At 44.4% G+C, this 23488-nt stretch overlaps 1 protein-coding gene across 4 annotated transcripts in view; it reads left to right on the top strand.

Annotated features, from left to right (window-relative positions):
• The window catches only part of HPSE2 (heparanase 2 (inactive)), a gene marked incomplete at both ends in the record, with an annotated part of 573577 nt that extends 550806 nt beyond the window's left edge, over positions 1 to 22771 (top strand). For 3 of the 4 annotated variants that reach the window (XM_082673768.1, XM_082673767.1, XM_082673765.1), the window contains 2 exons: positions 2939 to 3085; positions 22606 to 22771. In XM_082673768.1, the coding sequence (XP_082529894.1) occupies positions 2939 to 3085; positions 22606 to 22771 (313 nt within the window). Of the gene's footprint in view, positions 1 to 2938; positions 3086 to 20835; positions 20870 to 22605 lie in introns of those variants that run through there. The other variant, XM_082673766.1, reaches the window with a different exon arrangement.
• Between the last annotated feature and the right edge of the window lie 717 nt (positions 22772 to 23488).

Raw genomic sequence — 23488 nt, 5'->3', positions numbered from 1 at the left:
GAAATCAGACCACTGCCGAGCAGCTTGAAAAGATAGCTTTCCCTGAAGCAGTGGTGTGATTTCAGGTCTCCCTCCCACCCACCACTTCCCCACATCCCTCCCTTCTCCTCTGCCATCTCCAAGGGCTCATTCTGCCCCAGCTCTGCAGAGGAGAAACTCCTAAATGCAAACACGCAGCTCTGTCCGCCTCTGCTGCTAGCCTTTGAGAAGGTTGTTTGATGGGAGTTAGCAGAAGGCTTCACCACAGTCTGTGAAAATTGGTACTCATGCACGCCTGCTTTTGCTCACACGCTGAAGCCCACAGTGCCTGTAGTTAATGTAGTTTTGCACACAGCTAAGCTAAGCTTAAAGCCCACCAATGGAATTTAGTTGGTGTTCTTTAATGTTGCTAAATGCTAACATCGGCTAGCAGCATCTTTCTTCAGATCTCTGATGACACAAGTCTGCACAAATAAATTGGCATTCTCTCCTGACCTAACTCATTGGCTCCAAAAGCTAGTTCACATGCTTCAGGGGACTGAGAAGAAGGACCAGAGGAGGAGGGACCAAATAGAAGAGTCATTTAATGATTTATCAGAATATCAATTCAGGTATCCAAAACACCTTGAATGCAATAATGTACCCTCCTACAGATGCAAGGAAAATCATCGGACACACAGCCAAAAGGGTATACTCTGGGGATTCTTCTCATAACCTTAATGGATTGCTCTAGGCAAGTGGTTCCCAGACCAAACTCATCTGCCAAATATCTTGGAAAGATTTTTTTTAATATCGATTCCCAGACCCCAATCACAAATGGATTAAATAAAGGGATGAGACCTGGAAACTGTATTCTGTATTTTTTTTAGTCCAAGTTATCACAATGACTGGCCCTTGGTCACTCAACCCTTAATTAGCACATTTAGAGGCATAGATGAGTGACCCAGAGGCTGAGCTGTGCTGTTTCTGCAGAGAATGATATTTTCCTGTGGGCACAGTTGACTTCGAGTCGCTCTGAATTTCTCCTTTGAAAGCAGGATGGGGCCATTTTTTAAACCTGTGCTGGTTTAAAAGGATTCCAAAAAGTGAATAGTTATATAATCATAGGGTAGGTAAAGTAGAAATCAAAAAGGTCAATAAATTTGACTGCCTAGAAGTTTTGAACTTTTATACATCAGAATACAATGCAAACAAACTGAATCAGTCAAAGAAAACTGGGAAAAATTTTGCAATATACATGCAAACAAAGGATCACTATCTTTAATAAATAAATAGTTTTTATATATCAATAGAAAAATGGGCAAAGGCCATGAACAGTCAGTTTACAGAAGAAGAAATGGCAAAGAGACAAATGAAAAAAAAATACTGTGCCTCAGTGTGAATTTTTTAAAAATACAAATTAATACAACATTGAAATCCCATTATCACCTCTCAGGTTGAGAAAGATATTTTAAAAGGTTAATATCCAGTGTTCTTAGGGGTATGAGGATATGGGTGCTCTCATACGTAGGTGATCAGAGCAAACTGATACAAGCTTTCTAGATAATATCAATATTATCAAAATGTGTATATTAGTCAGGATAGATGAGGTTATGCTCTGATAACGAAGGACCTCCAAATCTCCATGGCTTTCAATAAGAAAATGTATTTCTCTTTCACATTACTTGTCTGTCATGGCTCAGCTGTATATCTCTCCACATCATCCTCATTCCAGGATGCAGATCAATAGAGCAGCCTCTCTCAAGAACATTGTCAGTCTTGTGGCAGAGGGAAAAGAGACATGGCAAAATATGGGCTGCTTACTAAAGCCTCTGCCCCAGAGGTTTTAACATGTCCACCCACATTGCATTGACCAAAGCCAATCATGTGATCACTCTAGTGTTCAACAGAGCAGGGACAAAATAATCTTCCCACAGAGAGGGGCACCAACTGGGTAGGAATCAGATTTGATGAGGAATCATACACTGCATTCCCTTTGACCTAGTGTTTCCAACTTCCAGCACTTTATCCATCAGAAATAATCATGAAGTGCAAAAAGTTTATATAAATGAAGTCCTGCATCACATAATTTATAATGACAAAAAATTACAAACAACATAAGTCCCCAAAGGAGGAGCCTAGTTAAATAAATTTCTATGATTGAAGAACTTAATATCCTTTTATAAGTGAAGAATATATAGGGCTTCCCTGGTGGCGCAGTGGTTGGGAGTCTGCCTGCCAATGCAGGCGATGTGGGTTCATGCCCTGGTCTGGGAAGATCCCACGTGCCGCGGAGCGGCTAGGCCCGTGGGCCGTGGCCACTGAGCCTGCGCGTCCGGAGCCTGTGCTCCGCAACAGGAGAGGCCACAACAGTGAGAGGCCCAAGTACTGCAAAAAAGAAAAAAAAAAAGAGTATATAATAACAATAACATGGCAGCATGTTTAAGATGTTCACGAACTAAAAAAACTGGTGAACAATGTGATCCCAATTATGTAAAAACTGAGAAATATATATATGTATGTGTCAAAGAACTCAGTAAATATTTGTTGAATTAATAAACTAAAAAATACTGGAAGGGTATCTACCAAAATGTTATCATATCTTAAGACACTTGGATTATGGGGGATTTTTCTTTTTCTTCTTTGTGTTTCTCTATATTTTTCCTTTTTTTTTCCAATCAGCATATTTTACTTCCATATTCAGGAAAAGATATTTTGTTTTCTAAAATTATTGCAATACATTTAAACAAAAACAAAAGGGGTGTGGTGGGAAGGGGGTATCTTCTTTGCAGGACACCACAGTAACAAGGCCTTCCTGTCTTTGAAGGGCTAGGATGGCCAAGAACCATAAAATAATTGCCCTTTCCTGGGGTAGTCCTGTTTCATGCAGCCTGTAAATGATCTAGAAGCATCTAACAGACCACTGTGTTTCCATCTTTCCCTCTGTCTCTCTCTCTCTCTCTCTCTCTCTGGATATCAGCCACAACTATGTTCGAGGGTCCATTACACTTTTTATCATCAACTTGCACCGATCAAGAAAGAAAATTAAACTGGCCGGGACTCTCAGGGACAAGCTTGTGCACCAGTACCTACTGCAGCCCTATGGACAGGAGGGCCTGAAGTCCAAGTAAGTGCCGACCCGGAAGTAGCTTAGGAGCGAGCGCAGCAGGAGCTGGGTGTGTGGGGAGTTGGAGTGCCGCTTTGCTGAGGGCACCAAGGCTGCTGCTAATTCACTCAGGGACTGCTTACTCCCTTTAGGACCCTGGTCAAGCCCCTCCCTGTCTCTAGGCTTAGAGTCCCCAACCATAAAGTCAAACGATGGACAAAATATATCTCAACAAGGACACTCTTGGATTCTGGACCACAGGATTCTTCATTATGCAGGGATGATCACATTTTAAGCTATTTAGCATCCTTGGTCCCTACCCACTAAATGCAAATAGCACCCCCAGTCATGTGACAACCAAAAACAGTTGCAGTTAAGAACCACATCCATTCCAGCTGTAACATTCTGTAATGCTGTAACTCCCTGTTTGTCTCCATCTACAAACCTTGTGGGGCTTAAAGGAAGGAGCACTGGACAAAGGATCAGAAGTTCAGAGATCAGGAGTCAGTGCTAATGAATTAAAAATTTGGATTTAATTAAAAGATTTAATTTGGGGTTAATTTGGATTAATTTAATAATTTAATTTATTTAAAATTATTTAAAATAATTTAAATTATTTAAAATAATTTAATTTTTAATTTAATAAAAATTATTAAATTATTAAATTAAATTAAATTTAATTTAATTTAATTTAATAAAAAATAAATGTAAATAAAACCCTGGAGAAATAAATAAAATTAAATCACTGTAAGAATAAAAAAAGAGTCAGTTCTGCCCCTAACTTTATAGTTTTGGGCACATCACCTCTCTGGAACGCAGTTTCCTTATCTGAACATTAAGAGAGAAATTATATTCTGGGGGCCCTGTAGTCTCTTCAAACTCTGTAAGTGTATGATTCTGTGATACTCTACCTCCCTCAGTCTCTTCTAGAGACTTTGGCAACACAGAAAGCAGCTCTAGGCCACCCCATCCTGGAGGAAGGCCTCCCAGGAAGGGTATGGGATACTGTACAAACTGGGAGCACTCCCATTCCTTTCTTAATGTTTACCAAGTTTAACAAAGCTATAAACTTGGAGCAGGTGGCTTGTGTTCCCACAGCTGCCCACAACTATTTGCGCTATAATTGTTTGCTGTTTCACAGCAACCCTGGTGGCTTGCATTTGGTTTCCAACTGTATGCAATGGGAACAAAACACAATCTGGGAAGTCACTTACTGAGCCTCTTTCGCCCACGCTAGATCTGTATTCAGTCTTGGTTCACATACTGGCTCTTTTTTCTGGCTATAAGTACATTGCTCCCACTTTTCTTTCCCCTCAATCCTATCTATCCCAGCAGAACTCCCGTGTCATTTTATCCCCTCTCTCCATTTCCCAGTAGTTCATGACTGGTGTGCTGTGTTCCTGGTCTTCATTCTAGGCAGGAGACTCGGTTCTGGTTCACTAAATAACCTGGGCACATCCTTTAATCCTAACCCCTAGGCCTCAGTTTCCTCATCTGCAAAATTCAAGAGTTGCTATATATTTGGTAAGGTCCCTTCCGGCTCTAAAATTCTCATCCTGGTCTGATCTTCTGAGGCCCGTATGTTTAAGTCTCCCACTGCCATTCAGTAATGACTCACAAAGTCACGTCTGGCAGAGGGACTGACTCCTCAGCAGTGATTGTGACAGTTCAGGGTCCTCTAGAACCCAAGATATTAGGAGCTGAGCCTGCCCAATGTCAGGAAGACCACGTGTACCCCGTGGAAGGAACCGACCAAATGCCTTAGTCTAACAGGCTGAGGTGTCAAATCCCAGCTCTACCACTTGCTGGCTGTGTCCTGAGGCAAGTTACATCATCTCTATGAGCCTCAGTTTCTTCAACTGTAAAACTTCTCCTGTGAAGAGAAGTAAATGAAGTCATCTATATAAAGTTCCTGATACCTAGTAAATGCTCAGTAAATGCCCATTGCCTTCCTCTTCCTCAACTCAGAACTCTAGCCAGTTGGGGACGAAGAGGGGAACAACTGCTCTAAGAATGTTCTTCAAAAGTAGCATCTTCTCAGACTTTTAAGATAATGTGTGGATAAGACATTTGTTAAGATTATGATAAAAAGACATAAGAACTGCATAAATGCAAAACTATGAAACATGAGGAAATGATGGTCCAGGGTGGCACCATTTTATGAGCTTGTTTCTCCATCAGCCAAGGGCACAGGCCTCTAACCCTGTTTACCCAACCCTGTGTCCCTGCCTCCAGGATCACAGCTCTGATGTTTGAACCTGGCCACACCTTGGCCCCTGTCCTGCTTATACGTTCTCTTTAGAGTGACTGAAGTGACTCTCACTGGCTTACCAATATGCTGCATTTCCAATTATGCTCTCGTGCATCTAACCTTGTCACCATCTTGGTGAGGAGCTATGTTCTGGCTTTGTTAACAACGTCAGAGAAGGACAGGGAAAAAGAGAATTTCATTCCACAGGGGTCCTGAAGAGGAATTTGGTAACACCACTGAAATCAAATAGCAATGTTATGCAATTAGAAGAGGGAGCTGGAACCCGAAAGCCTGGATATGAATCCAGGCTACCATTACCTGTGTGACCTCAGCTCCCTTACCTGTCAAGTGGGGTTATTGTGAGAATCAAATTAGAGCATATGGGTGAAATGAAGCCTTCTACAAATGAAAATTTCACACATCCATGCATGCACATACATATAGAAGTATAAATACAGACACACACATATGATTTTACATATATTGTATTAAAGAGAGTTTTGGATTAGAAGTCAACAGAACTGGATTCCAGCCCTATTCCTGCCAGTACTTCACTGTGGAACTCTGGGCCCTTCACTCACTTCTCCAAGCCTGTTCCTCTTCCTGTGAACTCCTACTAATTTAACACCTCTCTCGTTCTAGAGAGAACGTGCTGAGCCATCTCTGACTGTAAGCTGCCGGACAGGGACTGCCGTGCACACGTTCAGGTGGTACATCCCACTCTCCTGCTCAGTAACTGCTCAGAAGAGCAGGAGCCCTCCGTGGTTCTGGGATGGGGGTCTCACAGGAAGAGTGTGGTTTTGGTGCAGCAGACTCTGCAGGAGAGGATGAAAGGAAATGCTAGGAAGTGATTTCAGCCTTTGGTGTCTCCTTCTCTCTCTTATAAACCTCTGGGGCCAGATTCTGTGTTCTGTGCCTGCTAATTCCTTGCTGTAGCCTGAAGCCATGTCAGTTCAGAAGAGGATGGAAAGCTCTGGGAACCTGTAACTGCTTCTGTCTTTAGGGACCAGGAAGAGGCTATAAAGAAGATCAGTGTGCCATTCAAGCCACCAGCTGAGCCTTTTGGCCTGGGGTTTTAAGATTAGGGAGATACCGGCAAAGTTTTTTGATGGGTAGAGAACATGGGGTAATTCTCCTTCTCTTAGAATTGCCATCAGGGTTGGAAATAGTTCAGATCTCTGAAAGGGTAGCTGCCTGTGAACTTGGGGCTCAGGGATGTTAGGTATTGTACAGGAAGCACCTTTGAGGCCACTCATCAGGCATAGTCCGGACATCCAGGTCCACAGTGAAGGTTCCTGTTTCTGATATCAGTGAGTGAACCAGTTGTGAGACCCGCCACTCAAGTCTCAACTCTTTATGTAAGAGATGGTTCTCACTCTGGGAACCAGACAAAAGGTGGGTGCCCTATACCCTATGGGACAGAAGAAGGGAAACTTTTAGAAAACTGCAGTGTGTACCAGAGAAGGGTATTCTGTGTCTGGAATATAGATTCTTCAAAGATGGCTGAAGAAAATAGGGAGATTTAATTTAGACAAGAAAAATAAGGTAAGTTGTGAGGACTTTCTTCAGATATTCAAAGGGCTGCTAAGTGAGAGAAAACAGATTTGGCCCAGGATCCTCTAAAATGACAGAAAACCAGGGACTACAACTTAAAAGAGAAAGATTTCACCACAAAACGAGCTCATTTTCCAAAGGCATGCCTGGCTTAACTGAGGACAGGACAGGCTTTCTCGGGAGGTAGACTATTAATCAAGGAATGAGTGGCCATGGCCACCTCAGAGGTGCTCTGAGATTCCTTACTCAGTGGGAGGTTGAGGTGAAAGATTACTGCTTCCCATCAAACTCTAAAATTCTATTAGTCTCTTCCATTTCCCTCCCCCCACACCCACTTCACTTTTGGAGCCTATTGTCTCTATGGTCACCAGAAAAGTAGCTTCTTCAAGCCACCAAAAAGACACACAAAGAAACTGGTGCTACAAGAGAAAGTGGTAGTTATACCACGCTAGTTCTCTTCCAAAAAATCTCCAGCTGTAGGTCCCTCCCCTGTCATTTTCACTGCTTCCTCACCTTTCTGGGGGAAACACTTACCATTCACACCTAAGACAGCAATATTTCCCCTTCTAGGTAAGGCTAAGAGCACCTTTGGGGCAGCTCTACCATCTACGAGAGAATCTGCCCAATGCCTCATGATCACAAATCAATGAACATTGTCCTTTAGGGAATCATCTCTACCCAAGACATAAATATCTCCAATGTCTTTCAGCAAACAGAAAAGCAACATAAAGTTGGGTCAAGCAAGGCAATTTACATCAAAAAACAGGAAGACTCACTTTGTAGGGGAAAGTCAAACCAGGAGCAGGTGTCTCACCAGATCCCAGCATTCTGCCCTATGTGTCATATTCAATTCCATTTGGAGAGAAAATGATCCAAAAATTGGAAAAGAAGGAAACAACTTTCATCACACTGGTTCTTCTATTCTGATGCACTGATGCTAAGAACCCTGGGGTGGAATAATGCTTTGAGGTGGTCTGGTTCACTCCCCTGCCCTCAGACAGTCTGTAGCTAGGACATCTGGACCAGAAGATGCTCTATATCTAAAGACCTCTAGGGAAGGAATGCCCACAGTTTCAATCCTGTCTGAACATTTAATTTTATAGGAACACTGGGGCAGACCGTGCCTGTGGCTGGGACTTTATATATAATAAACAGCACCATGAAGCATTTTAGAGTTGAAGAAACTGAATTTTAGGGCACTAAGTGACTCATTCAAGAGTCACACAACTTGGGCTTCCCTGGTGGCGCAGTGGTTGAGAGTCTGCCTGCCGATGCAGGGGACACGGGTTTGTGCCCCGGTCCGGGAAGATCCCACATGCCGCGGAGCAGCTAGGCCCGTGAGCCATGGCCGCTGAGCCTGCGCATCCAGAGCCTGTGCTCCGCAACGGGAGAGGCCACAACAGTGAGAGGCCCACATACCGCAAAAAAAAAAAAAAAAAAAAGTCACACAACTATTAAGTGACAGATCTAGAAAGTACCTATCATCCAGTTCTCCTGACCCCGAGTCCACTGCACTTTCTTCAACACTGTGCTACCCTAAGAGTCCAGTAATGTAAAATTATAATGATATTGAAAAATATACATTATATATAGCCGAGCTCTGTCATGATACTGTCTGAGTTCATTTCATCTTAGGCTTAAGAATACAATGTATTATGTATTCATGATACATTATGAATATATTTGAAACGTATTAGGTGACCCACCAGTTTTCTCTCCTTTAGGCTAACTCATCCCTTTTCCATTAACTTTTCTTCACGAGTCCTAATTTCAGATCCTCTGTGAAAGTTCTTCTTTGAGCTGCTTCTAAGATTCCATTTCCCAATCACAGAATTTTAGGGAAAACCATTTTTTTTCTCAGCAAAACCAGGGAATTCCCTTCTGTTTCTTCTATGCTCTTCTCAAACCAAATGATTATTAAATACCAGGAGTGCCTGTAAGTTGGTTTAACTTGAGGTCTCTAAAAATCAATCTCAGCATTTTATATTCTGACCCCATGCACACAGACACTGCCAGACCCCCTGAACCTCATGGAGCCCCACCCTCAGAGGGAAAGATGCTGTCAGGGGAGGACTCCCAGGGAAACTGGGGAGTGTGTATCTTTATCCATTCATCAACTTTGATTGAGATCCTGCTTTGTGCCAGACATAACTCTTCCTCTTCATCACTCTGACTTTCAGTGGCAACTAATCTGGCTAAATTCTTAATGAATTGTGGTCCCATAATTAATAAGAACTCGGGAAACACGAGTAGACAAATTAGGAAAAAACTCTGAACATAAAGTTTAATGTGATGTTTCAGATCAGAATGTCTCTTGATTGCCAGGCCACGTCATCAGCTGACCTTCAAGAGCTATTTAATAGGGATGTTTGGAGGGGAAAGGGATTCTGAGGTCTCTGCCCTCAAAAAGTTCATCTCTATTATTAGAAGCAAAAAAACAAACAGGAAGCAGACTGTGGGTGGTGCCATGAGAGAGGTGCAGAATATTTCTGCTTTGGGGCTAATAGGTTTCATATTAAACGTTTAAATTTCATATCTGTATGAGCCTCTCCTTCAGCTGCCATGTTTTAGCTGAAAGAATTTCAAGCCTCCTATGAACCAAGAATCTTATTGCCTGTTCTGTGAAGAAATGAACATCTTTTTCTTCTTTTTTCTACGTACTGCTTATTTTTTCCATCTCTCTGGGATATAACTTTTGCTTTGATTTCAGCCTCATTAAATCCTATATCAAAGGAAAACATTGGCATCTAACTGCATGCCTTTAGAGAGGTGTCATTTGATGTTAGCCAAACAGAGAGGTTCTGAAAATACTGAAGTAACTCCCAGGTGCTAAGACTTTAAAAATATCTTCATGTCCCTGTTGGAACAGACCACATTATGATACTTCATCTCCAGATTCAGAGCTTGGCTAGTATGAAAAGTTCTGAGGGCTGAACTGGCCACCACCTGACCCACCACAGATATCGGGAAGCATCACATTTATTTTGGGACATGGACAGATCTGGTAAAAGGAGCTTTAGGAAAAACCTTAACCTTAAGAATTCTAGGGCTTCCCTGGTGGCACAGCGGTTGGGAGTCTGCCTGCCAGTGCAGGGGACGCGGGTTTGGGCCCTGGTCGGGGAGGATCCCACGTGCCGTGGAGCAACTAAGCCCGTAAGGCCACAACTAAAGAAAGCCCACGCGCAGCAGTGAAGACCCAACGCAGCCATAAATAAATAAATAAATTTATAAAAAAAAAAAGAATTCTATACCAAGAATTCTCACTCAGAAACAAAACCTGAAGACCTGTCTTCTGGGACTGAAGGGACCATTACTGCATATATCTCAGCAGATTCAAGACATCTAAGTGTTCAAGTTCTATACTGCTTATATTAGTTGGTACTTGGAGTTTTTGAACTCTGGTCGACCAGATGTATTCCCTGCAGGTTTCCATTATCCTCACTTGTCTGGGATCATTTAAATTAGTTTCTTCTTAAAATAAACCACTCTATAAAAGTTCTGAAATTATTAAAAGATGACTTTATAGAGGAAAATTTTGGAAGTACTCTTAGAGATCAAGAAGTTTCTTCTATAACATCCCTGACAAAAAGCCCGTCAGCTTCTGTTTGATAAGACTCTTCATCTCATGAGTTGGCCCACTTTAGGACTAGACAGGTCTTATTGCAGGAAAGATCCTCCTTACTTGTGGCCAAAGGGTGTTTTCTTCCCATTTCTGTCCTTGCTTTAGAAAAATTAAGCAGAGTAAATCTATACCATCCTTGTAACAATTTTCCAATATGTGTTCCCTTAGAGTTCTAGCCTCCAATCTAAACACTCTCAGCTTCTTCAGCCATTCCTCAAATAGCAGGTTCCCTGATCACTCCCTGTCTGTTCACCTTGGAATCCATTGAGTTATATAAACTTATCTCATATGATTAACTGTTCAATTTTCTTACCTCCGACAAGCTTAGTTGTGGAGGTCTGAGAAGGAGTAGGAAATGTGAACATTTTGTTATTACAATTTACCTCACCAACACAGAACAGTAATATTTTAAAATCTTTTCCAACTTCATAATGAATAACAGTATTATTATGTTAAGTTGTATTCTTTAAGTATTAGTGAGGTTGAAATTTTTGCATCTATTAGCATTTTATTGCTTTTGTGAATTTTCTACATCCCCTTTGTTTATTTTTCTATTGGGCTGTTATCCACTTTATTAATGATTTGTAAGTTTTTTCTAATATAAGGCAATTTCCCCTTTGCTACCTATCATATGTGTTGAAATATTTTCCTCAGCATTTTATTTGCTATTTTTCCAACTATTTCATTTTTAGGGTGTTATCTTGACATACAGAAGTGTTCCCTTTTTATACAGTTAAATCTACCTTTTGCTTTGTGGTTCCTTCTTTCCATTTATATGGTTATCTACTTATATTCCTGAAATCAGATAAATATATATCTTTATTTTCTTCTAGTTTCTTTTTTGTTTCATTTGTTATATTCATTACTTTAATGCGTTTGGAATTCGCTTTGATGTTCTGTAAGAGCTAAGGAACATCAATAGTGCTTTTTAAGCTGAGAGTGTGTGAGGAAACCTGTTAACCTCTGCAGGGCTTCAGGTGCCAGTTTTAAAATGTCAGAAAAAAAGATGGTGGAGACCTCTTTTTCCTGGAGGTAAAGGCCCTGCTGTTGCACATGTAACCACATCACCTGCAGGGCTTTTGAAAGGCCACTCAGAGCCCCTCAGAGGGACAGAGGAGCCGCAGAGGCTGGGAGCAAGGAGAGGCAAGAGAGATGCCTGGGATTGGGGAGATGTACGAAATGGTTGAAGGTGAACAGGAAGGTGGTACTTCTAACCAGCAAAGTTCAAGTTAGTGTTCCAGTTCAGAAAGTCTGAAATAGATGCTGTGAAAGTATAAATATAAATATATATGACTATATGTATTTATAAGAATTCTTATACTTAAGGCTCAGAGTCAGTCTGTAGAAAAAATAAGGAGAAGTAAAAGTGTAGAGAAATAAGCCTTCCAGTTTTTACTCAATGTACGCTTACTCAGCAAGACCTAGAGGAGTTTGGATTCTTTTCACCCTTGTGCTCATTTGAGGGTTTTTGGTGGCTCCTAAAGAGAGAGTAGCTATAAGCAATGCATACAGCATTATCTAAGTAACTAATTATATACATATCTGGAAAATATAGTGAGGGTACTGAATGATATATTTAACCCCCTTAGTGCCTTCTGCCTGAAGAGAGCTTGAACTGCTCTTTGTCTGTGGGGAGCTCTCTGTGACACAGTCCAAGACCTGAGAGGAATCTAAATGACTTTAGCGACCTTGCTTTTCAAGAAAAGCACACTTTTCCTTCTCAGTGCTAAAGAAATACAGAGTTTTTTATCTGTGCAGATGCTCCATTGGATTTGGTTCTGAATTCCTGCTGTGAAGTGCCACGCACACCCCTCCCTGGTGCATACTGAGGAGCTCATCCATCGCACCAGAGCGCTCACTACAGGGAAAACGTTAGATGCAGCAGTTCTGCAGAAATAGCAGAAGTGCTCACTCTACACTATTCAACAAAAAATTTGCCTTTGAAAAGTTCACATGTTATTTTTAGTTTAAAAAATGTGGCCTCTTACATGGTACTCCAAAAGAGTAAGAAAAAACCTGTTTATTCAAAAGAAATTTAGAACGTAATGGTTAGAAAACTATTTGATCCCCGACCCCTGCCCCAGCTACCAACATACTCCCTCTCTTTCGTCATCAGCTCGTGCTGATCAACCGTGGCTCTACTTTGAATTACCTGGGGGCCTTTAAAAGCCCCAGTGCCCAGGCCACACCCCAGACCAATTAAATCAGGCTCTGGACTGGGACCCAGAAACCAGTATTTTTTAAAGCTCCCCAGGTGATTCAAATATGTGGCCAAAGTTGAGAACTATTGTCCCTCTAGAAAATACTGGAACAAGATTCCAGCTGATTTGCATCTCTGATTTCACCCAGATTCTATTCTTCATTCAGGCACTAAGCCATTTTGCCAAAGGCGTGAACATGCCAGGAGCCCCTGGGAGTTCTCTATGACTAAGTGGAAAGATGTGTACGGTTCCCAAAGATTTTACTGTTTGTTTTGTTTTAACTCCCAGATTAGTAATGTACAGATCTCTGTGCAGATTAGAGGATTATAAAATGCTTTTATATTTTACGGTGACTTGACATCTTAAACCAAGATGTTTAGGAATTCAGCATTTTCACTGTTACTTTCTGAGAGATTTCATTTGCTCTCAGCTCTAGAATACATTTTCTTCCAGATCACTCCCAGCAGCTGGAATCTCTCTGCATAGCTGTCCATCAATACTGTGGTGTCCCCACTCCAGCTCCACTCACTTGGGGACCCTCGTTGCAAGCAGAGATTTCTGTTCTGTTCCAGGTGACCCAGATGAAATCCTGGTAAATGAGCACTTTAGAGTAAAGCTAACACGTTTCTGGGCAGTTGATTCTAAACTGAGGGGCAGGGAAGCAGAATACATAGGCAGTTCTGGTGGGCAGGGAAGAAATTACCCTTGTCTTCTCCTTTCTCCACATCCTCCAGAGGCTGTGGTTTAGCTGATGGACAAACATAAGCCTCAGGGAACTGACAAGTCCTAATCCACCTCATCCCTATAGCAGGTCCAGGGCCTTGAATCAGTATTTCTTTGGCTGCCAAGCATCGGGAACCCACAACAGGATGTGGTTCATTCAGACAAGGGGTTGGAGCTCCAAGCTGTGGACCAGCTGCCAAACACCAGCAGTCGCTTGACAGCCTATCCTCCTCCCCACTCACCTTCTCTAGAACAACTCAGAGTCACCACACTCTTTGTACTCTGACATCTGTGGACCCTGGAGCAGAAACTGTGCCACCAGGACATCTTATTTTTCCCTTTTGAGGGTACACCAGTGCACCTGATGCTATAGGAACACTGTCAAAATCTGATCAAACTGAGCTATTTATCCCTTTGGTTTAACATATTTGAATAGGTTTCCAGGAAGCCGTGACCTTACAGTAATGGAACTCATTTTGGGCATGACTAATGGACTCTATTTCATACCCTCACATATGGAAAACCTGTCTGTGCACACACACGCCTGCCCTTTTACCTGACTCTCTTGATCTCACCTGCAGACTGCCTGTAATAAAGAGAATGCTTCTGATCCTCTACTGCCCCTTCCAGCTCCACACAACTAGGACTGGGGAAACCTCGTCCCTCCCCACACAGGATACTTTAAGACAAGACCGACCACAGAGGGTAAATATAGGAGGATGCATGCGTAAGGAAGGGAGAGTTGAATTCTAACCTGGGAATCTGGGAAATCCTCAGGGCTGAAGACCATTGAGCAGGAGCTGTAAGGATGAGCCATACATCTAGGAAATGCTGGAGGGAAGGCTATTCCAGGCAATGGAATGAGCTTACTAAAGGTTTAGAAGTACGAAAGTTCAAGGACCATTTTGTTTGGGGCCATAGCATATCGTCTCACGTGACTGGAATAGAGGATGCTTTATGAGGTGAGGGGAGAGGCCATAAAAATACATTAGTGCCAGAATGCAGAAGGCCTTGAAATCCAGGCCATGAGGTCTGATTTTCTTTCTCTCTCTCCCCTTGTGTAATGTGTTAATTATAGTGCCTCTGACCACACATTTGCATATTTCTGTGTTTTCTGTCATAGTGGGTAAGGATTACATCTGTTATAATTGAACTTGTACAACACAAAGAACAGTAGGACTATGAATAATGCCCCTTTCATACCATTTGTGAATGTCGGTGATCATGGCACCAAGTCTTTACAATGGGAGGGAACAGGGCTAACCACATGGTAAAGTCTCCGTGATTTTAATAGCTGGCTCCTATTGTGGTTTGAGTGTGCTATGCCTATGACATGGAGCTTTGAGATGGCCACAGAATCAAATTGTCTTCCCAGAGTGCCCCCAGATGACTGCCTCCTCTGTTGGAAGTTAACAATATCAGTGTAAATCCAGGTTCCTTAGCTGGGCTCTCACCTTGTTTGCCAAGTGTGCTGTTATTTTAAACCACTAGAAGCAGATGGTAGGATCCCATGATGGCATAAACCATTATTACACAGACCTGGATAGAACACAGATCAAATCATGACCCCCAAACCTAACTGCAAACAGGAAAAGCTTACATCCCTAACAACTTGCCTAAAAATCCCCAGCTCTGCTTGCATAAAGGAGTCCTAGTTCAGTGATACAGAAGCTAGATTGAAACTCCTCATTATTTCAATATGCTCTCAAAGAACAGGACATAGGGCAAATGATCTTATCAGCCTCAAATTGTCTAAGTGGCCAGGAACTTCATATATAATGCGGGCTTTTCAAGGGGTAAGGGGAAAAGGAAGCGTTCACCTCCATTTTTCACTTTGTCTCCTCTCTTTAACAACAGCAGAGTAAGGGACTGGAGTGTCCAACCAACCACATGAGAACCCTTGGAGAGGCTGACTGAGTGGAACCCGACAAGCATTAATGTGAACCACTATCATGCGCAAGCAGGCACTGAACCACGTGCCACTGAAAATTTAGAAATGAGAACAATTAGCCTAGCAGGAGAACAATCCCCTAACACATAGGAGAAAGCTTCAGGACACGCTTGGGAGGAAGTAACCCTCCCAATGACCCCTCAGGAGTAGGAGCTCCCCTGAGAGGGTCATGAGCATCCTACAGCTTTTGCTTCAGCTGGGCAAGTGGGGACTAGCCTGCTGCGGCCACCTCCGAGCGGCCCTCCTCAGCGGGTAGCATCACTCACGGCCATTTCAAAGGAACCTCCTCTCTAAGCTACTCCAGATGCACAGCCTCTCCCGGAGCAGGGAAATTGAGCGAGGCCCCGCCGTCCTCAAACCCGGCCGGCCTCCCTCCCGGCTCTAACCTGCCCCTGAGCTGGAGAAGGGCAGGGCAGCTGCACACACCACCTTCCTAACGCAGCGAGGGGGCCTCCACGGGCAACTGGGCCTCGGGGGCCTGTAAAGCGCACACAGGTGCGGCTGGCGGGAGGGCGGGGCGCCGGGACCCAGGCAGGAGAGCCAGGCGCTGAGTCGCGCGTTGCCGCCAGCCCCGCACCTGCGCCCCCTTCCCTGCACGCCAGCCGGGAAGCCGCACCCCCGGCAGGAATCGCAGCCCGGCCTCGGACGGTTCCTTAATATTAGCCACATTGCGGGGGTGCCGAGTGCACCGCAACGAAGTTTTTGTCGGGACTGGAGTGATCCTGCGGTTTGTTGCTCCAGGAGGCCAAGGGCCGCGCACGTCTCCGGGCCTTGCCGGGACCGGAGAGCAGGCTGGAGGGGCAGAGGCAAGGGCTCCGCTTCGGGGGAGCCGGCGCGCGGGCTCTCAGCACCGTTGTGAAGAGCAAGGGGGACCTCTACTGGCGCGCGGGGAAGCACGCTGGCACCAGAGTCGAAGCCAGGAGGTTGTGCGGGTTATTGAGCAGAAAAGGGAGCTGATACCCTCACCGCCCCACACTCCTCAGATTATTATACCTTCTCCCTTCTCTCCTTCTTCCTCCCTCCCTTCTGCTCCCCACTCCTGCTTTCCCTCCCTCCCTCCCTCTCTCTCATTTAACAATCCAGAAACCCAGACCAGAGCCAACTGTGACATTTCTAGGCCTGCACACGTCATGCTCAGATGTGGACTCTAACTCAAGTCTCTGTCCTCCCACCACAGTGTCTTTTCCTTCCAGATTGTAGTTCGTGTACCCATGTATTTATATCCCATCCTTCTTTTACTGAGCATCTGCTATATGTGGGTTAGTGGACAGGAGAGCACGAGATGAGCAGGGCGGACACATGGTCTTCCTGACTAGGGGAGGGACTGACAAGCAGTCAGCGATCCCAGTGCTGTGACGAGTGCAGAGACAGGAGAAGTACTGGGTGATAGGGAGTGCTTTGCGGGCACCTGACCTGAAGGACAGGTAGGAGTTAGCAGGGCAAAGGAGGCTGGAAGCAGGGATGGAATACGGAGAAGTTTCCAGGAAGAGTGACAACATGTACAAAAACGCTGAGAGTAGAAAGATTGTGACTGGAACACAGAATGCAAGGAGGTGGGAGGTGGTGGGGAGCTGCAATGGGCAGCAGCTACAGGGGCCTCTACGGGCTGCAGACGGAGGTGAATGGCCTCGCTCATGGGGTCTTGTAAGGACTTTGGAGAATGTTCTAAGATCAGCAGGAAGCTACTGAGCATTTAGGCAGGTGAATGTCATGATCAGATTTCTACCTGTGCAGGATCACTCTGAATTTGGCATTAAACTCTGCTTCAGGCTAGCTATTAGGCTGTGGGCAGCCAACCTGAAAGGTGTGGGAGCCAGAAAGAATCTTAGGGTTCATCTAGTCTGTCATACAAATGGAGAAACCCCAGCTCACAGAAGGCAAATCACTTTCTCAAAGTGGCTGAGGTGGAACTAGTTATCTCTAAGTCCCATTCAAGGCCCTAAATATGCCAGCAGAAACCAGCCACTAGCTCCCCAGGCTGCTCCCGATAATACGCAGGCTTCCCTTGCCTCTGGTCCCACAGAAGTCCAGCCAGAGTCAGGCCAGAGACCAGCAAAGTATCTTCAAGACTGGCAAAGAACATGCTCACTAGACTTGCTTCCCTGAGACCTCAGAACAGCTGAAAGCTTGCTTCAGTATCCATGGCTAGCAAGAACCATAAAGTAAGCCATGAAGACCAGAGACTGTAGACAGGTGGTGGGGGAAGGAGGGTGACCCAGCCAAGGGGATCCCACAGAGACCTGGGAAGCAGAGGGCTTGACTCCAAGTTGAGACACTGAATCCCATTTCAAATAGCATGCAAAGAAAACAAGTTCAGGAACAAAGCAATTCAGACTTTGAAAAAACAGATGGTGATAAAAACTCAGTTGTCCTAATATTTGGATAATTTAAAAGCCCTCAGCAGCTAGGGAATTAAGAGAAATAGCTCAACATAGACTGGATCATTTAGCATTTGGTTTGAAATGTCACAGGCCAGGAAGGAGGTCCCAGAATGTGATGAAAATATGATAAGAAAGGTTTTCAAAGAAAGAAACATGATCCTAGTGAGTGCCATCTGGAATTGGGGAACAACACGAAATAGTAGAAACAGGTATCAGGAGGCCTGAATCCAAGACAGAGCTTAGCCACCTATTAGCTGTGTGACCTTGCCCAGGCCACCTAACCTCTCTGACCTCATCTCAATAGTGAAGTTACAAAAATAATAATAATAATACTTGCCTGTGTACCTCACAGGGCTCTTTTAGCAGTCACAAGGGAGGCCAAATAGGACTGTGGTGAAGGGCTGCAGGGCAAATCTCAGCTCTACCGCTTACCAGCTATGTGACTTAGGTGAATCTTAGACCCCTCTAAACTCTGATGTCTTCATCTGTAGGGATGCTAACACCTGCCTCAGTTGGTAGTTGTGAGGACTAAATGTGATAGAATAAATCACAGCATCCTGCCTTTTGCATAGACAGTGCTCAGTAATCAGTGATTTTTTATCATTAACATATGTTTGTAAACTTACAAGTTGTTCAGTGCATAAGAGTGGAAGATAATTGTAATATTTAGTGTGATATGACTTAACTGGGTAATAGGATAAATATTAAAATAAAAATGTAAGCAGGAAAATTAGAATGGAGGTGGTAAACCACACTGTCCATCGTTACAGTGACGGAACTTTGTAAATAAGGTTGTATGAGGACTTAAGGTCTCACAAAATTAACTCAAGTTGGCTTAGCTAAGAGTTGGTCATATAGATCTTTTGTAAGGATGAAAAAACGCTATCAATGATCAACGGCCACGTGTCCAGTTGGGATAAGCTATCTAGTGAGTGACTGTGAGAATCAGCGATAACTCAGGTCTTATCTAACATCTCCAGGGCCACTGAGAGCAAGAGTAATTGGTACATTAATGAAATCTGTAAAGACGCTCAGCAAACCTCCAGGGAGCCTCTTTAGAGCTGGAGAAACTCAGTCCAGGAATACCAGAAATAATGTGAAAGAGCCTCAAAAGTCCATTCACTTGTTCAGAAAATATTCCATCCCAGTTCTACGCCACTTGGTTAGGCACCGAGTATTTAGGGATGAAAGGCACTGGACCCTTCCTCATCCAGCTCACAGCCCAGTGAGGGGCAGAGTGGGTAAGTCCCTACAATTCAGTGAGGTGGTTATAAGCTTTGGGTACACGAGAGTGCAGAGTTGGGGCTCCTAACCCAAGGGTCAAAGAAGGTTCCCCAGAGGGGGCAACACGAGAGCAGGCTCGGCAGGGCCCCAGGGCAGTTAGTCCCGCAGAGGAGGAGGAGGGAGCACCACACACAGCAACCCAAAGTGGAACTACAAGTCATTTAATCTGGTCACGCTGGGCCAAAGGTACGCTCAGGTTCTGAGGTTCCTTTGTAATGGCAACAAATGTCGTAGCCCTCCCACACTAGTACTTGTCCCTTTAAAAACCGCTTGCTTGAAAAAAGCACCTGATGCCCCCTTCCTCCCAAAAAAATCTATTAGGAATTTTATAGCAGTTTTAAATGAACTTGTGTCTTATTAATCCCAAGTGTCTACAGGCATTCACATTTGAAAAATATTTACTTTTTTTTTTAATGAACTGGTATATTTTATTCCCACCAGGATCTACTGACATATTCATTTGAGAAAGATCTACCTCATTTATGGGCAAAATTTAACTGTTTTTCATTGGGAACAACCTGTTCATGCGTATACTGATGATGTCCTTACAATGACTGCCTACTCAGCCCAAGCCCACCCCCAGAGGTCTGGGATCCACAGGTAGCACTGCAGTAAGGGGCACTGGCAGCATCTGAGACTGGGGAGGTGGCCGGAGCTTGGTTTCATCGTCCGGATTAAGGTGGAAGGGATGGCGTTGTTGGAGAGTTTGAAGCAGGGACAGCAGCAGATGGCTCTGTCAGCAATGTGGCCCGCACAGGAGAGGTAGGCAAGGCCAGGGGCAAGGAGATAGGTCACAGGGAAAACTCTGAACTAAAATAATAGCAGTGAAGGGAGAGAAAGAAGCAGATCTGAAAAATATTTAAAGGTAGAATTGGTTGGATTTAGCGACTCCATACCTGGGACCTGAGGGAGAAGACCCAGAGGACCACAGCTTTCTGGCTTAGGTAATCTTATAGAGGGTGGTACCAGCCCAAAGATAAGAAGGCAGAGAAAAGGACAGAGTTTGAGGAGAAGATCTTGACTTTGGACACGTGACTATAAAGTTCCTGTGGAACAGCCAAGTGGAGATATAAGTTAGAAGAAGGATTCAGCCTTGAGATACAGGTTTGGGAAGCATCGATATGCAGATAGTAATTAAAGTCCTGGGTGTTGGTAACAGCACCCAGCTGGAGCATGTAGTGTGGGAAGCAAAGAGGTCCCAGGACCAAGCACCAGCAACCCCAGCATCTGAGAGGAAGCTATAAGGGAACAGTCCCCCAAAAAGGAAACAACATGCAGAAATGAAGGAGGAAAACGGAGGGAAAGAGAGAGAGAGAGAAAGAGAGAGAGAGAACGCTACCACGGGAACCAAGGGAAGAGAGGGCTTTAGGCAAGGAGTCATGAAACTCGTCAGTGCCACAGTACAAGGACCAAGAAGTTTACCTACCCAGAATGACAATGAAAAGAGTAACAAAAAAAACACCATCTCCCACTTACATGGCTCACTATGCTTTCAAAGCACTTTCACATTTTTTATTTCATTTCATTCGTACTACATCCTATATAGCCTATATTCTCACAGATGCAAAACTGAGGGAAGTGAGGTAAAGAGACTTGCCAGAGCCGTCTAGGAAGTTAGTGGCAGGCTCCTGGAATTAGAGACCAGTCCACAATCTTGATCATGCTCCCTGGTTCCAACCATACGTGAGTCAGCTTTTTAACCAACCAATAAGGAAATCAGAATGGAGCCTGTTGCAGAATAACTACTCGTTATTAGTATGGAAATGAAAAGGCTTGCTTCTCACACTTTGTTTTGACTTCCTAGAACCCAGAGATGGCAATACTCTGGGATCATCTGAATCTAAGGGGGTGTTGCCTAACTCCTCAGGGGGAGGGCTTGCACCTAACTCCATATATAGGAGGGACCACTGAAGGTTTTCAAGTGATAGCAATTTGAGTATGCTTTGGAAAGATTAATTAGTATTATTGAACTAGTATTTGATAGTGCATATGTCTGGCTGTTGGATATTCACACAACCTAGAACCAAATAATAAAATACACTGTGAAGACCTGTCCTGGCTTTTTTTGCACCTGAACCCCCTCTCCTCACCCTGCCCTCCACTCCAATGAGTACGCTGTATTCACCAGAGAGGGTCACAGAAGGTTCTTGCATGTTTGGTGAGGTCAACATTGACCTTTAGATCTCAATTCTCACACCTCCACATCTTCCAGAGGCAGGCCTGGCTCTCCACCCAGGAGCCCCCTGCTTGTTCATTCATTCCTCAGTCATACCAACAAGAGAGGGGGGCTGCCCCCTGGCCTGTCAGATCTGGACTGGGCCCAAACTGGTCCACGTCGGGCCGGGCCTGGAGCTGTCTCTCTGCCCAGCTCTCCCCTGGGAGCAATTTACATTGCACTTATCTCTGGGGGTTCATGGCTCTACTGAGCAAGGGGTCTGATGATCTCTCTCTAAACCTATCATTCAGAGCACAGAAGGAACACTAAACCAAGACCTCTTTATCAATTTCTAACAGTTTATTCTCTTCACAGCTCAGATGATACCACTACAATGTTATCACACTGGAGGCTGGGCAAGGCCCAGAAATAGTCATCACTGTAATGCTGATTTTCCAAAGTGACTTACAGCCTTATTTCCAGCTAGTAGCCTGGTTCTGGCCTTTTCTACTGACCCATAAAACTGAGCTTCAGTGGGTACTTGGCGGTCTGAGTCACTCCCCCGTCAGAAACAGCTGGGAGACTGTCTGGATTCTGTACCACAGGCCTAGGATGGGTGACGAGCCGTTCCCCTTTGCTCTCTAAGTCCTTCTCAGGGCTGAAAATGACTGATACACAGGAAGGATAACAAAAAAAACACCTGCAAGCAACGCAGGTGAACTGAGATCACAAATGCCTGCTTTATCACCTACTTCTTTGTGTCTCTAAAATGTAAACATTCATTAAATATTAGATATGGAAACTCATGCTCAGATTAGAGAAAGGAAGGTTGTTACATAAGTCTCTGTCCTCCTCCAGAACCGCCCTACACAAGTGACACAATGTCAGTTCTCTCATCTCCCAAATAAACTAATGAAAGATGCCAGTTAAATAGGAATTTCTGAAGTCACCTTAAGCCTATGCATCATTCCACACTTTAGGTAGAAGAAAATTCTTTAGGTAGAAGAGTCAAACTGAACTGCTATTATGATTTAAAGACAAAAAAATAAGACAGGAGACACTTTTCAGCTTCTGCCTCAGAGACATTTAACTTGTCAAAATAAATGATGTGTCTCTGGAACTAGACTACCTGTGTTCAAATCCTGGCTCCCAGGACTACAAGCTGTGTAGCCTTGGGCAAGTCATCTAAGTACTCTAGGTAGAATGGGGCAAGGACAGTTTCTTCCTCAGAGCATTGCTGGGATGTTCGAGTGTGTTATCAAAGCACCCAGCTGAGAGCCTGGGCAGAGTAAGTATCAGTCAGTGATAGCCAGCCGGGCACGGTCAGCAGACGGGGGCAATCTGAGGCTGCCCAGGCTTTGCTGCAATGGCTTCCTTTCAAGGCAATAACGAGTCCCATGCTGTTTTTCCTCACTGTAGGTCAGTGCAGCTGAACGGCCAGCCCTTAGTGATGGTGGACGATGGGACCCTCCCAGAACTGAAGCCCCGCCCCCTGCGGGCCGGCCGGACATTGGTCATCCCTCCAGTCACCATGGGCTTTTATGTGGTCAAGAATGTCAACGCTTTGGCCTGCCGCTACCGATAAACCCCCTCACACCCACAGGTCGCCAGCAGGCCTGCTGGACTGCTTTCCACTCTTCTGCCCTAATGGTATCAGTATTTTTCAGGCATCTTCTGAGCAACAAACCAGTCTCTGCCGCCCCATCCTGCTGGAATCAACACTAACTTGCTCTCCAAAGAGACAAATACCCTAGCATGAGCTTAGCCTAGGTAGGTCACTTCTACCCCAAAGGAAAACGTAGACCTCTTAAGCACGAAGGTATGTGTGTAGAGCTGTACGCACCCTTGTACATGCACCATGAGAACAAGCTGACAGTGCACTTCCAGGACAAATGAAATAACTCCCCACAATCCTGGTCACATAGCAAAATAACTACAGACCTTAGCCTGTGGCTGCTGCCCTCGGCAGAAGACGAGGAAGGAAAAAAACCCGGTGGACATTTGAGAGCCCAGTCCCCCCTAACTCCTTTCCTTTGTTTGTTCCCTGCTGTTGCCCTGGGTTTCGTATCACCTCTCCTCCCATAGGGGAGCAAGTGGGTGAGTCAGCGCTGGCCTGCTGGGCGAGCTGTTAATGTAATTTCCTGGCTCATGTATGAGTGTGTGCATCTGGGTTTCTGACAGTGGCATCAATCACTAGCTATTCCTCTGGGAAGCGGGTGCTTCAAAAGTAAAATTGCAATCATACTCCAGATTTTGTAAGAAGGTTCTATTCCTCTGTGAATCCAGATTCCCCCAGGGCTGG

The sequence above is a fragment of the Grampus griseus genome (assembly GCF_964374135.1).
Source record: "Grampus griseus genome assembly, chromosome: 16".
NCBI classification, from domain to species: domain Eukaryota; kingdom Metazoa; phylum Chordata; class Mammalia; order Artiodactyla; family Delphinidae; genus Grampus; species Grampus griseus.
This window is presented reverse-complemented; position numbering and strand designations above follow the sequence as displayed.